Source organism: Saccopteryx bilineata, chromosome 5, assembly GCF_036850765.1.
Source record: "Saccopteryx bilineata isolate mSacBil1 chromosome 5, mSacBil1_pri_phased_curated, whole genome shotgun sequence".
In the NCBI taxonomy this organism is placed as follows: domain Eukaryota; kingdom Metazoa; phylum Chordata; class Mammalia; order Chiroptera; family Emballonuridae; genus Saccopteryx; species Saccopteryx bilineata.
Genome location: NC_089494.1, coordinates 162305454 through 162322526, shown reverse-complemented (window position 1 = coordinate 162322526; position 17073 = coordinate 162305454). Strand labels below are relative to the sequence as shown.

Below are 17073 nucleotides of genomic sequence, written 5' to 3'. Positions count from 1 at the left end.
GGACATGTTTTCCTTGAATATATGTACCCTGATTTATTGATATCACCCCATTAACATTAATAAAAATTTATCTATAAAAAATTTAATTCTTTCTATTTTACTTATTGATAAAACAATGTCTGGCACATAAAGAACTTTCATTGAAGATATGTTGAATGATAAATAAACAAATAGCAAAATGTGCAAGATAATAACATTGACAAAATGTAGGCAGATGATTTTTTTTTTTTTTTTTTTGTATTTTTCTGAAGCTGGAAGCGGGGAGAGACAGTCAGACAGACTCCCGCATGTGCTCGACCGGGATCCACCCGGCACACCCACCAGGGGGTGACGCTCTGCCCACCAGGGGATGATGCTCTGCCCCTTCAGGGGGGTTGCTCTCTTGCGACCAGAGCCACTGTAGCGCCTGGGGCAGAGACCAAGGAGCCATCCCCAGCGCCCGGGCCAAGGCAAATGATTCTTAAAGTGAATAAATTAATAAGATGCACTGCTTTACAACACTAAAATATAATACTGAAATTTTAAAATAATATTTGATTGTTTGAAAAAATATTTATGCTAAGTATTAAAAAATGTATAGAACCTAAAGGTTGAAGATTATTTCAATTTTTTATTTAAAGATACACAAACACAATTTGTATAGAAAAATCATAAAGGAAAATGCACCCAAAGTTTCAGAATGTTTAAATAGGCTAAGTATAGGTTATATTTATTCTCTCTCCTTTACATTTCATTGTCCAAATTTTTGTAATATTTATATTTTATATATTTTAATTATCAGGAAAACAACCATCTTTATTTGAAAGTATTTATTACAACATTTAAAAAAAAATTTTAAAAGAAAAATGGCATGGTGCCTGGAACTACAGAACTGCTTTTAATCACTTCCACCAAGTGCAGGAATCCTCTCCACACCCTTAGAAGCAAGAGATGCTGGTGGGACTCATGGTGGATAGCTGACAGTCAATATTCTTCAGAAAATGGGTAATAAGGGTGATCAGCAGCACTGAAAGAGAAAGGGAGATATTCATTTGCTAACTCGGTCCCAGGCTGTCAAAGGAGGGTTTCTGTGGATGCAGTCAGGATGGGCCAAAAACTCTTCACGTTCTAACCATACCCGTCCTTCCACCTCTACATGCAGAATGCAGCTCCTGGTGTATGTGCTCAATTCCCACACTCGTGTGCAGTAGATCACAGTTAGTCACAGGATGTAAGTGCTACAGCTAAAATGTGATAATTATTTTGGCCCATGTGTCACTTTTGTCCCTGGATCATCAGAATGCTAATAGTAAAGATTCTGTGGCTCTTTTTAACAAATTCATTTAATAACTCAGGCTCCCTCCTTTAAAGAACTTCTACTCTCTTGAGGAGATGAGATGTGTGCCTACATGAACATACCTGCCAATGTAATTACTGCTTTCAGAAATTAAGTTGGTATACGCTTCTGGAGCACTAGGGTCAATTAATTTCAAGATCCAATTATACTTCAGTTTGGTCAAATTATATAACTGAGAAAATGGAGTTTCTGATAAGGATAAAAGGCCAGTGGAGAGATACATTTGGAAGACGGGATGGAGAAGTGGGAAAGGAATGTGCAGTTAAGGAAAAAAGCCACTGGCCTCTCCAGGAGAAGGTGGAAGCGGGTCCACATTATGACTTTCCCACACTTACCTTCATGGGCCCCTCCTCCATAAAAAATATTAATGTTACATTTTACAGTTGTGTTAAGACACAAATGAATAGAGTTTAGGCTGGATTCATTATTACATGGTCATTAACAATATAACCATGTGTTTTTTTTCCTGATTTTAAAGAGAATTAGAGATGAAACATTTTCATAGACTGCTATTAAAACAATATAAATGGAGCCACCTTAAAATGAGCCTTGCATGTCTAGCCTCTAAGTTCTGGAATGTTATAAAGGGCTAAATGTCCTTGGGGCTAGTCCTATGCAACATTGGATCCCCACAAACTGTTTTCAAGGACAAGAACAAAGTAGTTATTATGAGTAGTGGGCTGATGACTACTAGACTGAAAATTAAAACCATTGTTTACAATTAACATCAATTCCTTCCTTCTCTGGATGTAATTATTGTTCCCCTTCCTCATAAACACCCATTGCCTTTGTCTCTCATTCCGAATGTTATTTGGGCTTCTGCCTATATTTATGATTCCCAAATAGCTACTCTTAATTATCTCAATAAATGATTGTTGTTTCTTACTTTGAATGGGCTTTTATTTTTAGATTAGCACCTGAGAAAGTACTGTGGGCCATAGGTACTGTGACTTCTGTGTCAAATGGGTAAGTCACAGCTGGGTGAAGGCATATCAGTCACTGAATTGAAGGCATAAAAATAAAAAATTCACTATGGTGCAAACTTTGGCCATTTACCAATGGTCTGTCCTGGGCCCCACTCACTTTTCTGTTAGGTCAGAAACTAATCCTGGAATAAACTTCTGGTCTCATGTCTCTGAAAGCTCTTGTTTTTCTACACCAGAAATTAGGCCTGTATCCCTGATTTAAAGAAGCCGAGTAACCCTGCTAATCTGCCTGCTACAGAAAACAGTCTGGGAAAACAACCTAAAAATCACTTACAATGCAAATTTAAAATATCGGTAATTTTTGTTGAGGCCGTCAATTGCTTTCATGTCTTCTGGAGTCAATTCAAAGTCAAAAACCTGAAAGGAAAGAAAGAGTCACATTAAACTCTCCCCAAGGCAGCTAGCCTCCACCTGGGAACTGAGCACTTTCTGGCTGGACAGAGACAGGAGGGCACAGGGAAGCGTCCCTGTCATCACTTCCGGGTGTACCGGCCTGAGAACTCTCCTCCTGGGTTCTCCACTCCTCCTTTCCCATTCCCTCTCCTTCTCGGCTCCACTTCACAAAAGAAAGACTTATGTAACACATCGATCCCAAATCTTTCTAGGAGAATTGCTTGAAACAGAAAAAGAAAAAGAAACCCTTTTTATTTTTTCTAAACACATAGTTAGACAATCTGAACAAAATACCTTCTGATTGGACCAAACTTGAGTCTGGTTTCCCCGTCCCCCAAATACCCCCTAAAATTTGATGTGGTCTGGAACTTATTAAGCAAGTTTTGAAGGAAAAGCAACCCCCTGTGAAGACCTCTCCAAGAAACTGCTGACCCCTAGAAAAGCATTCACTGATCAATTATTCAACCACATGCCTGCTCATTCCTTTCCCTATCATGTTTACTCCCCTATGAAAAAATCTTTATGATTGGTCTATGAGATATTTATAGATTCAACATTCAGGGCGTTCTCCCTTTTGAATAAAGTCTCTCTTACTTAAGTCCAATTCATTTTAATTTGATGATACAAATTTACTCTCCCCTAATAGAAAGTCAATAATAGCAAAGCAGACTGATCTTTGATAAAAGAAATAAAAGAAATATTAAAGCAGGAAGCACATTACTTCATCCCGGGTACAATTTCATAGAAAACTCAATGCTCTATCTATCTATATCTATCTAATTATCTATCTAGCATTTGTTGCTCCATCTTTTATTCATCTTAAAAATATACTCCAGAAGTAACTTGGTTGTCATGGAGATATATATTAATGTGTTGAGTTGAACTAAAAATAATAATAAAATAATATAAAAAGGGATTTTTCTGATTAGTTTAACAATGAGTTTTAGATTTGACTATTAGATATTTCTATAAATTGAATGAACAAAACCTACAGCTTCAAGATTTTCGAGTATACACATGATAAATAATATGCTTTAAATGTTATCTCTTGCAAATATTACACTCATGATGAAACTGTTAGGTGTTATTTCAAAATGGGATAGAGTTCACATAGTTTCTCATGAGGTTCACAACAAAATAAGTGAAGATCACTGATTGATCTAAGGGACTAGATGACACATGAGGGAGAATTTAGTGGAAATTTTTATTCATTCATTTGTCAGTTTATAAACTTATATGTAGCTTCCTACCTGTCAGGAGTTTGCTAGGGCAAAGATGGTAAAAGATGACCCAGATGAAGTAACAGCATTCAGGATCTCACTGTCTAGAGAGCATACTGACATAGAAACAAGTTTAGTTTAATAAGGAGAAAACTCCCTAACACAGCCATGCCAAGTACAATGGTGAACCACAATTCTGCTCGTTCACAGTGTTTCAGCAAAGCAGCTAATCTTATTCAGGTTTGATACTGAAATACAAATAGGGATTTATTTTGTAAAGAAGAAGAAGGAAAAAAACCAGGGTTTAAAAAGTTCTTTTCTGCATGTTAAGACATCTAAAATTGATGAAAAAACAAAGATAAAATATACTCATTGTCACAAAACCAGGATGCTACAAAGCCAGGCTTAGAGGCCATAAAATCTAGGACTGTGAGGCCAGTGCTCTCTCTACCACTCTTCCAAGCTGCCCCACAGCACAGGGAGCAATGTATGGGAATAAATGAACATGGGTACATGCTGAAAGGTGAGAGACATGGCCCCCAGTACAGCACCCATTCCTCAATCTGGAGAGACAGTATCTAGCCTGTACCTGGAAGTTCTCTTTGATTCTCTTCTCATTGAAGCTCTTGGCCAGAACCACCACTCCCCGCTGCACTTGGTAGCGCAGGGCCACCTGACCTGCACTTCTATTGTGTTTCTTGGCAATGGCATTCAAGGTTGGGTCCTCCAAGAGAACAGGGCTATCCTTGTCCACCCTGTGAACAAGATCAAAAAATGGAGATTTGAAGGATGTAGAACTAGAAATGGAGAGTGTGCTGTCCCTGTGTCCCCAATTTCCCAGACAATTGAAGAGAAACATTTGTTATGCAATATATCCACTTGTCAACATGTACAACTAAGATTTATGCATGAAAAATCTGTATAAATTTTATCATAAAATCACTTTTAAAAATATTTTTGGGTGGAATTTGAAGTTGATGGATGCATGCGTGAAACAAGAATGAAAGAACATCGATGACTGGAAGTTCAGTGAGGGCACTTGCTACACTATTGTGTTTGCTTTATTTATGTTTGAAGTTTTCTATAATAAAATGTTAAAAGGTGCCTGACCAGTGGTGGAACAATGGATGGAGCTTAGACTTGGGACGCTGAGGTCCCAGGTTGGAAACTCCCAGGTCACCAGCTTGAAAATAGGCTCACAGGCTTGAGCATGAGATCATTGATACAATCCCATGGTCTCTGGACTGAGCTTAAAGGTTGGTGGCTTGAGCCCAAGGTCACTGGCATGAGTAAGAGGTCACTGGTTTAGCTAGAGACACTCCGGCAACCCCACCCCATTGAAGGCATACATGAGAAACAATCAATGAACAACTACAAGATGATGCTTCTCATCTCTTTTCCTTCTTGTCTGTGTCTCTGTCTCTCTCTCAAGCATACACTTAAAAAATGTTAAAACCTAATTTAAAAAAACTGTTTCATCACCAATAGAGATGCTGACATAGGTCAACTCTGATATTCTCATTACCACTTTGGGTCTCTTTGGGTCCCCAGGGCACTGTAGGCAACAAGAACAATGTCCTTCGACTTGCAGAATTCCAGGAGTTTGCTCTGGTTGAGGTATGGGTGACATTCCACCTGTGAATTGGCAAGACAAGGAGGTATCAGAATACATGAACCCCATGTAAATTTGGAAAGGCTTTGAAAAAATATACAATATATGCACCATATTTTCTAGATTGGTCATTTTTTCAAGCACCTTTTGAAATACCTTCAAATGTTATTGGTTTTCAGAAGTGATAAAACAATATTCTTGTTAATTTTTGTTAGTGCTTATAATAATTAAAGACTATTATACACACGTTGTGATCTATACATGTGCTTTTCTACATAAAAATACAAGATTCTTTACAAAACTGCCTGATTTCAGTACTGGGCAAAAAAGCTGCAAATTGAGCTGAAACATTTTACATTTTAGAAAACTCAGAAGACAGGAAGGACACTGAGGGATGTCATCTGAAGAGGCATCTTCTGATTATAATGGTGATAATTTGATCATCAAAAGAAAGTAACTTCATTTGTTGAAATTGATGAATTCACAATTACATATATGTGATCCCCAAGTCTTTAGTTTTAATTCCAATTTACAAGAAAAACAAGACAATAATGTGTTCAATTGTATCCCAGGGATCCATAATGAAGCCAACTGTGTAGAAAAGCTTAAAAGAAAAAATGTCTAGTTTCTCTCCCAAATGAATTGAGAGAAAGAGAGAGAGAGGAGGAAGGAGTGAGGAATATATTTGAACATATTATGAGTTATTTTCTACAAATAGATTCCTAAAAGTAAATAACTAAGATAAAGAGTATAAATATTTGAATGGTTTCTTGCATAATTTTCAAACAGTTTTACAAAAGGGATATATAAGTGTACATCATTATGCTTCAGCATTGGCAGCATTGTTATTTAAAAAATACATATTTCTTTAAATTATGATTTATCTACTTCCTCACTTTGCACTGCTTTGCTTTTACCTAGCCTTCCCCCTTACCATTCTGAACCTGCTCCTGAGAGGTTTCCCAGAAACTCCACCTCATAAAATCCCACACACACTCATCCCTAGGTTGATTGGCTACTCCGAGCAGGATTCACCCATGGCTCTCACACACCTTTTCAAGTATCTTCTTTGGCTTTCCTGACACCACATGCTCCTCATTTTCTTCCTCCCTGTCTGCCAACTTGTACTCAACCCCCTTACCAGATCCTTAAATGTTGACTTTCCAACCCCTTCCCATTCATTCTATGAACTTCCCTAGGAAAGAGAATCCATTTCAATTTTAATTGAAAACTTAATTTTTAATTTACTTTAATTGCCACTCATAAAGCAAGGACTCCCAAACATGTACCTCTAGCACCGACTGCCTGTCTGAGCTTCAGACCAACACTACTACCCACCAACTTGTCTTCTCCACCTCAGTATCTCCTGGGAAGCTCAAACCCATCTCTGAATGATGGAAGGCAGAATCTTTCCACTCCACTCAACCTGTTCCTTCTCTGAAATTTCCTATTGCAATAAAGGAACAATCATCTATGCAGCTGACATCAAGAAAGAGAATGTGAAGAGCAGAAAGCAAAGAAGTTTCCATGGGCACAGGCTCACTTGGTTGCAGACGGGCTTGTACTTGAGCCCTGGCTTGTTCAGGATCATCTCCAGCAGCTTGCGATTAAAATTGGACACCCCGATGGACTTGGTTAAACCTGCATCCTTACACTTCTCCAGGGCCTGGGGAGAAAGGACATGTGCGACAAACCTTTAGTGCAGTTTAGTTTTTCCATTTGACAGTGAACTTTTCAAAACTGGAAATCTGTCTTAACGTACATAACAATTTGGTTGAGCCAAACAGTTTTATCACTTGAATATATTATTTCCTACAGTACTTAATTGCTATGTACACATAGCTCATGTCCTTGAATCTGTGACATGCACACCCAGGGCAATAAATAGGCATTAAGATAATTTTAAATTCCACTCAGCTGCCTGCCCACATCCATGGTGCATATTTTGCTGTTAGGCACTTAATAGTTCCCTAACAAATGGTGTCATAGGAAAGGGCAAAGAGAAACTCTTTTTCACTGATCAGAGGTTTTTCTGCTTAGTCTTTCTTTGAATGGTGAAACAAGTGACTAGGATAGGGTGTAGAAGGGCAGGCTTCACTCTCCTCTTGCTAAGCGGACAGCAGCTTCCCTCTCTTGGTTTGTTTGTCTTGGAATTGAGCTCTAATTAATTTCTCTAGAGTTTGCTTCTGATGATGCTTTTTCAGGGATTATAGACTCAACCTGATCTGTGGGGCAAGGAAACCTCTTCTAAGAGCCACAGAAGTTTACATTAAAAATAGACCTTAGCTCTTACCCCTTTCCACTCCCTGGTTTACAGAAGAGAGCACAGGTACAAAGGCATTCAGTGACTTGTCTGTGGAAAGACAGCAGATAGGGCCACAACCCATTTTGTTGACACCTGTGCACTGATGTCCACCTTGTCACAGTGCCTTTGGGTGGCAGTAGCAGAACTTACCTCCCACGTGTCACGCAGGTCCACAGTCTCTAAAATAAAGTTCCCACTGGCATCCTTTGGAAAAAGCCCCTCTCCAGGCTATAATAAAAAACAGAGAGAGAATGAAGAAGAAGGATATTTTGAAAGAATGGTCTTCCTGGTGCCTAAGTAGCTCGACACCTAGGCACCAAACTTCAAGAGGCTGTTATAACTAAATAGAGAGAGAATGAGAGAGATGTGTAAGAGAAGACAGTGGGAGAAAGGAAGATCAGAATCACCTGAAAGATTATAGCAAAATACCTTGTCCCCAACCACATCTACTTTTTTTACCCACAAAAAATAAAACTTCACTAAGAATGAGTTCTCCTAGAGTCAGGATTGATTTTGTTTCACAAGGACAGGCTGGTTTGCATGATGGGACTTTCCCTTACTAGTAAGAATGTGTTTTAGTTCCAATTTGTAACACATCCAGACAGTGAGAATACCAGATGTGCTCAGCAAATGTTCACTGTGATGGGAGGCTGGACCAGCAATGCCCAGAGGAGCCCAGTTGTGCAATATGGTCCACTCAAAAGTGCTTCCCTTTTGACTAAATGGAAGAATCATATACAAGAGACCCTCTCCTTAAAGACGTATGGAATGCCCATTGTGTCTCAATATCTTTTGTAACTCAAGTTTCTTGAGGACACTCATCACAAAGGGCCTAGAGACAGAAGCACATGACCTAGACATAAGGGCAGTGTTCTCAATTCTTTGAGTGGAGGCAGTAAGACAATGAATTTCCATCTTTCTGAAGAGTATAGAATAAGAATAAAATGTCTTGATAGTGAGGTGACACAACTGTCAAGGAGAGTCGTAAATCTTTTAGCAGTTCTATCCAATACACTCACATCTACCTCTCTCAGGAAGATCTCCCAATATCTAAGTGTAGTGAGATAATAAATGTGCAACAGCAGTGATGAATATTCTTGAGCATAACAGCATAACAAGGAAATCAAAAGCTGACCTTCAGCCTGAAGAGGCGGTTGTGCAGTGAATAGAGTATCAAATGGGGATGTGGAGGACCCAAGTTTGAAACCTCTAGGTCGCCAGCTGACTGTGAGCTCATATGGTTTGAGCAAAGCTCACCAGCTTGGACCCAAGTTCACTAGCTTGAGCAAGGAGTTATTCGGTCTGTTGTAGCCCCACAGTCAAGGCACATATGAGAAAGCAATCAATGAACAACTAAGGTGTTGCAACAAAAAGCTAATGATTGATGCTTCTCATCTTTCTCCATTCCTGTCTGTCCCTACCTATCCCTCTCTCTGACTCTCTCCCTGTCTCAGCAAAAAAAAAAAAAAAAAAAAAAGATAAAAAAAGCTGACCTTCATAGCTATTGGCACATGAATTATGAAGAGATCTACATAGTCCAGTTGAAGTTTCTTCAGTGATCTTTCCAGGGCCTGTCGAACCAATTCTGGTCGAAAGAAAGTAGTCCAAAGCTACAGTAACCAAAAGAAACAAACAAACAAAATGGCTTATGATTCACACAATTGGAAAACAAAATTAACATCATAGTTAAGAGACAGTGGTAATCTAAAAATAAGTTCTGGGGTTACTTTATGTTACTAAGTATAAATGAGGTTCTTATTATAAATGATAACACTGAGTTTCATTTGAGTGAATGTAAGAATACTCTGAAGAAAACTTAACTGGGCTGGGAATAGCAACCTAACACTTTCAGGGATTAGATTATCAAACTCATGTCCAAAATGAGAGTCAAGGAATGTCAGGCAAGGGAAAATAGAATCTACTTCCCTATATAATAAATGCCTGGAAACAGGGTTGCTGAAAAGTCCACATTCTGGAAACGAGTCATCAGTGACGTAGACACACACAGGACCATTCAGCAATCTTTATGTTGGAAGCAGGGTTTCCCACTGAAGGAAATTGTTACAAACTTTGGTAAATCAGTGCTGCTTTGAGAACAGTATTTCTTAGTCTGGCTCCTTTCTTGGATAATATGTCAACCTCACTAATATATGTCCTGAGAGAATTTTCTGGAGAATGAAAGGCGTGGACCACTCTACAGTAGCTTGGTCAATTCCCACAGTAGGGAAGAAAGGTAAGTATCTTTATTCGTGCATGAGTTACAGGTGAATTTTGGCCTGTGTTTAGAAAGACTGAGCAATCATATCCCACCCTTAACACATACCAGGGCAGAGAGATGATTTTCTGCTTTCTTTTTTTACATATTAGACTTTTACACTGTTTCGAGGTAAATAAATAATTTAAATTGAGGCCAAAGTTTTTTTTTTTTTTTTCAAATTAACGCATCTGCTCTGACAATGACTTCTTGTCACTCTGCCCACAGCACCTTGGTGGTGTAGAATATGTCCTCTCTCTTCACTGTGCCATCCGCAATCTTCTCTCGGATAGCCTTGCCGACCTCCTCTTCATTTTCATAGACGTATGCTGCGTCGATGTGACGGAAACCTACATCAATTGCCACTTTGGTGGCCTCAGTAACCTTGCTCTTAGGAACCTGTAACATATGGATAAGGAGGGTTGGCAGTTGGCCTGACTCAAAGAGAAGCAATTTATTTCCTTAAAACATGTTCACCTACTGTTTCTACATGTATCTTGTTCCTTGTTTGATGGGGCAAGACTTGGTAACAAACCTATACTCTGGGGAATGAATTAAACTGCAGTATAACCTCTAATGTAAAATGAATTATTGAAAATGGTTTCTCCATGCAACCTGGACAACCAAACCATTCAATACAGATTTGTACAAGAGGCCCAAGAATAGAATAGCACCCAGGACAATCTCTCATCCTCACTTTCAGTTTTCCACTTGGGGGATTTATGATGTCTATTTGCTCAATTTTAGGATCTCCCAGATTAAGGGACCTGGTTCAAGTGGAAAAACCCTTATTCAGGTGACACAGGAAAGATTGTGAGTAAAGCAACGCCATGGCTTCTCCCAGTCCTTCAGAGATCATGTGCCAGAAGAATCTGTGTTTGAAAAAGTATGACAATATGACCATTGGTCATTAATCCTGCTTTTCAGAAGAAGAGTGGCCCCTAATAAATGGTGGTAGGGAGGAGCATGTCTAGAGTTCAGGAAAGTCACTAGGGCAGCTCTTGGTGCTTCCATGACTGGCAATAACTGTGAAGAACAATGTTAACATTTAACACCAGGCGTGGTAACCGGGTGCTCAGACCTGGTAGTGATTATCCCATTAGACAAGCAGCTTAGGCCAACAGAGCATGACTGGGATCTAGGATGGCTGGCACAGACCCAACTGGAGCTAGTCTTGGTTTGTTGTTGTTATTGTATACATATATAGACAGATTATTTAATGACAAGATTATGAATATTTTTAATGTTGTCCAACCTTTTAAATTAATTCCCCTTTTTCCACAGAAAAATATTAGAACTCCTCTGCCTGAAGTTCATATTATTTACATCAGGCAATTTATTGTCCTCTGTCTTCAGTAATCTGTGCCTTCTGTTTCACTATGGGTGGTGGTCAGGGGAGAAGTAGGCTACATGAGGCCGCCCCTTGATCAGCATCAGACCTTTTGTGAGCACACTGAAGTAGAAGCATACCTCTTCTATTTAAATGAAGCCGGACCCAGCGTTCATTAGAATGCCTGTGTCTGACATCAGCCTTGCTTAAGCTCAGCTCACCTCCTCCTTGAGGCCTACCCAGATCACCACAGGTCACATCACCCTTCCTCTTGAATATCTTCACTTGCCCTGGCATTTAGAGATGTGATATCAAGCACTATTAGGTAGCTTTTCACCTTGCATCAAGTGTCTTTATCTAGTTGTCAAAATGCCAGAGAAGCAGAAATAACTTCGGTGCCAACTCCCTTCCTGCTAGGATAAATTTTAATATCAAGTAGAACTTTAATCTTGACTGTGAAATTGGTTAATAATTGATTTAGAAATTAATAATTACATATTCTACCTGGATTGTATTGACAGTCATACACATGAAATTAAAAATATTGTTCTTGTCAGACTACCAAGCCAAACACTGGTTTATTAACTTATTAACTTTAATATCTTTTTAGCTTCTGAGGTCACTAAAATCAACATGTTGATTACACATACGGGGTTACATGAGGCTGTCCCTTGGTCAGCATGGGAACTTCTGTGAAAAGACTGAGAGGACAGGACACCTGAGCCAAATTCAGGAAAACCTAAAGCAAGAGCGGGTGGACACGGAAGGAGATGCCCAGAGAACTGGCTGCTGCTTCTCACCTCAACACACAGCGTCAGCCAGACATTTACACAGCCTGCCTCAATTTCTAATGGTAGATGCCTAACTGACTAAATCTGAGACACTGAGTTTGCAGGTTTCCCAGAAAACACACCTGACCAAAAAAAAGAAGTCACATGCAGGATCCCTGGACCATGCTTCCTGTTCCTGCCAACACTCACAGTAAATAGTTGATGAGTCAGGAGCGTAGCAATTAGAAAAAAAATCTGATGAGAGTGTGAAAGAAGCTTCTTTTTACCTTTCGACCTTTGTACTGTACTAAGCAGATGTACCTGTTACTTTTATTCTTGTGAGGGGGTTATGAGATGTTTTGTTCTATTCTCTGTCTTTAATAACAGTATTAAAAGTTGACTGTAACAATTATAAGACATAACTTGTGCTTAAGTTATAACAGTGGATACATGGATAATTATGTCATTGAAAATCAACTGGCCCTGTCTGACAGCTATGAGTTATTGATATTTTATGTCATGGCTCTACAAGATGGAATGGAATGGTCTCTGTCACTTATAGAGTAATCTCACCTATGCAATCCCAAAGCTATCCCTCCCTAACCATGACCAGCGTTTGACACTTTAAGTGTATTCCTGTCAACCATAGGGATGCGAGAATAGTAAATCTGATGAGAAGCACGATTCCGTCTACATTGTAACTTATGCCTCCTCAGGTTTCCTTTCTAAATGCCTAACACCTGGGGGCCTGGCCAGGTGTTAGGTAAAGCATAGACCCTTTATAGCAGAGGCTGCAGGTACAAACTTTGGTCAGGGAACATGCGAGAAGCAATCAATGACTAAACAACTAAATGGAACGACCATGCAACACAAGTTGATGATTCTCTCTTTCTCTCTCTCTCTCTCTCTCTCTCTCTCTCTCTCTCTCTCCCTTCTGCCTCTCTTTCTCAAATCAATAGAAAAGTTAAAATAAGTGAGTAAATAAATAAATAAGTAAATAAATGTCTAACCTTTGAAATAATAGTGGCTTCTTATACAATAGAGATTTTAATGACAAATTCTCTGGCAAATACTTCCAGCCCCGCAATCCCTCAGAAGCAATCATGTTAGCTGTCCTCTCCTCCTGGGCCCCCTGCCCATCAGTTCTCAGAAAGAGCAGAATGACACTGACCAAGAAGCAGATGTGTCCAAGGAGACCATCCAAGCTTATATTCTCAACAAGGGAGAAATAAGACAAATTATGGTACTTACCCTGGCTGGCTGTTGAGGAAGTGAAGAAAATAATGCATGTAAAGTACTTGAAATAAATAGTAATCATTCTATGTACATTAAGTAACCAAAAAGTATCAGTAATATTGGTAATAATAGAGATAATACACTTGCAGAATTATCATGTCTGACTCCTCAGAGTCAACAGCTCATCATTCCATTTATCTTATTTTTTGACAGACACAGAGAGAGAGAGACAGACAAGGACAGACAAGCAGAAAGGGAGAGAGATGAGAAGCATCAATTCTTCGTTGCAGCTCCTTAGGTGACTACAGCAGAGTGAGAAATCCCATGCTCAAGCCAGTGACCCCCCACTCAAGCCAGTGACCCCCCACTCAAGCCAGTGACCCCCTCCCCTGCTCAAACCGGATGATCCTGTGCTCAAGCCAGAGACCTTGGGGTTTTGAAACTAGGTCCTCTGTGTCCCAGTACAGTGCTCTATCCACTGCGCCACTGCCTGGTCAGGCTCATCATTTCATTTAGAACAAAATAAGAGATGGTAAAATAGAAGCCACATGAGTCCTTCCAAATCACACACTGTGAACTAGGCCCTTGTAGGGCTGTTTGCATTAAACCCTCTGTTCCCCTGGGTTTGACTTACACCTTCAGAAGCAATAGTGCCAAGTCCAAGCACTGGCATGAAGTGCCCGTCATGCAGTTTCACAAAATGGCTACGTTTCAGGTCCATCACTGTTTACAGTCCTGGTGAAGCTGACTCTGTCTTTCCTTCCTTTTCTGGACTGCAACCGAAATAGAAGATGAGGCTTTAGTAATTTTTATTCATACGAATCATATGCAAGGCGGGGCTGAGATGGCAGCTGGCCAGGGTTACATAATGAAAGGAAAGGATACACAGACTTCCTTGTACTTCTTCTAGCTCCCTGCAGGCACAGCACGCACAGCTCCCAGGAACAGTGTACAGAAATATAATGCATACTACAGGAGCTAACATGTTCAGCATCACTCTCCCTGGATTCCTAAGTTAAAAAAGAAATAAGTAAATAACCATGTCAAGTTGTCCATGATAATCACAGCAGACTTACTTCACAAGATGCAAAATAGTCATTAGGTTAGTTATTTTTATTTCTTTTGTTGACTTTAAATTTTTGTGTTAACATAGATTCCACTGTCCTCCCCAGTACATCCCCCCTCCCCCGTGTTCCCCTCAACATCCCCCTTGTCCCCTCCTTCCAGTGCCCTTCTCCCTTCTTCCTGAATTTGCTTTTCTGCTCTCAATAACGTTGTTATGTGTATATAATTTCACCAATCTCTTTCCCTTCTCTGATTCCATCCTATCATCCCCTTTCTCTTTGTCTGCTTTCCCTCTGGTCCCATTGATCCTGCCTCTGCCTCTATTCCATTCCTCACTTCACACTGTTCATTGGAGTCCTCAAATGAGTGAGGTCATATGATATTTTTCTTTCTCTGCCTGGCTTATTTTACTTAGCATAATAGGTTCAAGGTCCATCCATGTTGTCGCAAAAGGTAATATATCCGTTTTCATGGTCCTATAGTATTCCATTGTGTATATAGTAGTAGTCAACCTGGTCCCTACTGCCCACTAGTAGGCTTTCCAGCTTTCATGGTGGGTAGTAGCACAGTAACCAAAGTATAAATAAAAACATAGATTTAACTATAATAAGTTGTTTTATAAAGACTTATTCTGCCAAACTTAGTGAAAATCCGACATAAAGTATAGTAAGTAATTATTATTATATGTTTTAACTTGCCGTAACTATGCTTTATAAATTTTATAAAGTAAATTTACTTCCCTATTTTATAAATTACCATTAATATGGAATTTGTGGGAGGTTAGAAAATTTTACTCCTAACAGAGATATAAAAGTGGGCTGTAGTTATAAAAAAAATTGACTATCCCTGGTGTAATTGTATCACAGCTTTTTAATCCACTCATCCACTGATGGACATTGGAGCTATTTCCAGATCTTGAGACTTGAGTTGTTTCTCACCCTTCATTTCGTCAACAATACCATTAAAAAAATATTATTCAGAACTTCCTGAACAGACTTCCATGCCTGGTCCCAAGCACACATGTAAGAAAATTTCCTAGCAACCGCCAACACTTAGTTTCGTTATCTTTTTCCACTGTATCAAGACCTCATTCCACCCTCTGATTCTGTATCTTATTTCTTTGAATCATTTTGACAAGAAAAAAATAGCCTGAGATCCAGGATGAATTTCTGTAGTTCTGCTTTCTTTCATCTACACCTCCTCCTGAAACAGCCTACTCAAGTCACCCCTCCTTCCCATCAGCCTTATAAATTCTGACTCAACCTAAAGGTCTGTGCTCCTGCCTACATCTTATATGACCTCACTGGAGGGGTAATCACTCTTGTGTGCCCTCACATGGTGACAGCATCAATTAATGTAGTTCAAAAAGACATATTAGAGAAATTGAACTCTCAACCTATCAGGAACTTCTACTAGATAAAACCACTAAATGTTACTTTGTTTAATGTTAGCATTAGGCCGTGTTGCCCATTCCTGTATTCATTTGTGCAGTTGGTGTTTTGCAGTCAACCACAAGACATAACATTAGAATTCATCTTATTTTCAACCCATGACTCTGGATGGTCAAGGTCAGAATTCTGATTCCATTATTCCATGTATTTAGTATTTATCACAACTATAAATTTAATGAGTATACTTTTTATATTTTCATTGTAAAATTAGGGCTAAGTCTTGTGTCAGATCATAAGAAAGTTCTCACAATTGATGTTAATGGCCTCGAGTACATCATACCACAGTTATAAATATGTCTAATACCCCCTTCAATAATCACCAGTATTTTGCAATAAATGCCTTGTTTAAGTGCAGAGACAGTATTTTTTTTTTCCTTACTGCCTGATTCAGCAGCCCATGAACTTTGTTAGTAAAATATAATGGGTCTATTTTTTCCTTAGTCAAGTCATATGAGGCTACCAGGCTCTCTGCTTCTCTTTCTAAAAGAATTCATTAAACTGGCATTTAAACATTATCCTAAGATATTCCTAGAGGTTGATATCATGCCTGACAGCATATTGTTTTCAGAATCCATCTTCTCTTTGCAGCTGGAAAAATACTGTGTTTATGTCAAATATTTCTCCTCTTTTCTAAGGGTTCTCAGAGTTTACTAATGAGAGCTCTCTCATGGAGCTCATGGTCCATTAGGGGAGCTGTGGGCACTTCCAGATGGCCTCAGTGGTCCCTGCTTCCCTGTATTCATGCCTTGCGTAATATTCCATCCTTGAGTGTGGATAGTACTTGTGACCTGCTTCTAACCAATAAAATATTTCAAAAGCAAGGATATTATTTCTATTATTAGGTTACACAATATTGTGATGTCTACCTTGCAAAGGTGGCTGAGGGTCTAGACTCTAGAGGGACTCTCAATGCAGGGAGTGTTGCCTAAGAGGTGTGCATGCTCAGTCCCTAGCCTAGAGCCCCAGCCTAGAACCCCAGAGCCTAGAAGAGGTGCCTACACAGAATTTGGGGGTAGAAAGAGCCAAGTTTCTGTCTGTGAGAAAGAGAAGGAGCTCTCGGAGATGCAGGTGCTGTTTTAAAAGGGCTGTGCAGATAATGTTGTTCACAGCCACTT

The 17073-nt window shown here is 39.4% G+C and overlaps 1 protein-coding gene across 1 annotated transcript; it reads right to left on the bottom strand.

The window, feature by feature from the left end:
- Positions 1-590: 590 nt before the first annotated feature.
- LOC136338606 (aldo-keto reductase family 1 member C15-like) lies at positions 591-14248 on the bottom strand. The gene is made up of 9 exons (XM_066281151.1): positions 14077-14248; positions 10338-10505; positions 9346-9462; positions 8003-8080; positions 7091-7213; positions 5461-5570; positions 4525-4690; positions 2597-2679; positions 591-1006 (listed from the first exon to the last, which is right to left on the bottom strand). The coding sequence occupies exons 1-9, from the start codon at positions 14161-14163 to the stop codon at positions 964-966; spliced, it is 975 nt and encodes a 324-aa protein (XP_066137248.1). The 5' UTR covers positions 14164-14248; the 3' UTR covers positions 591-963.
- Between the last annotated feature and the right edge of the window lie 2825 nt (positions 14249-17073).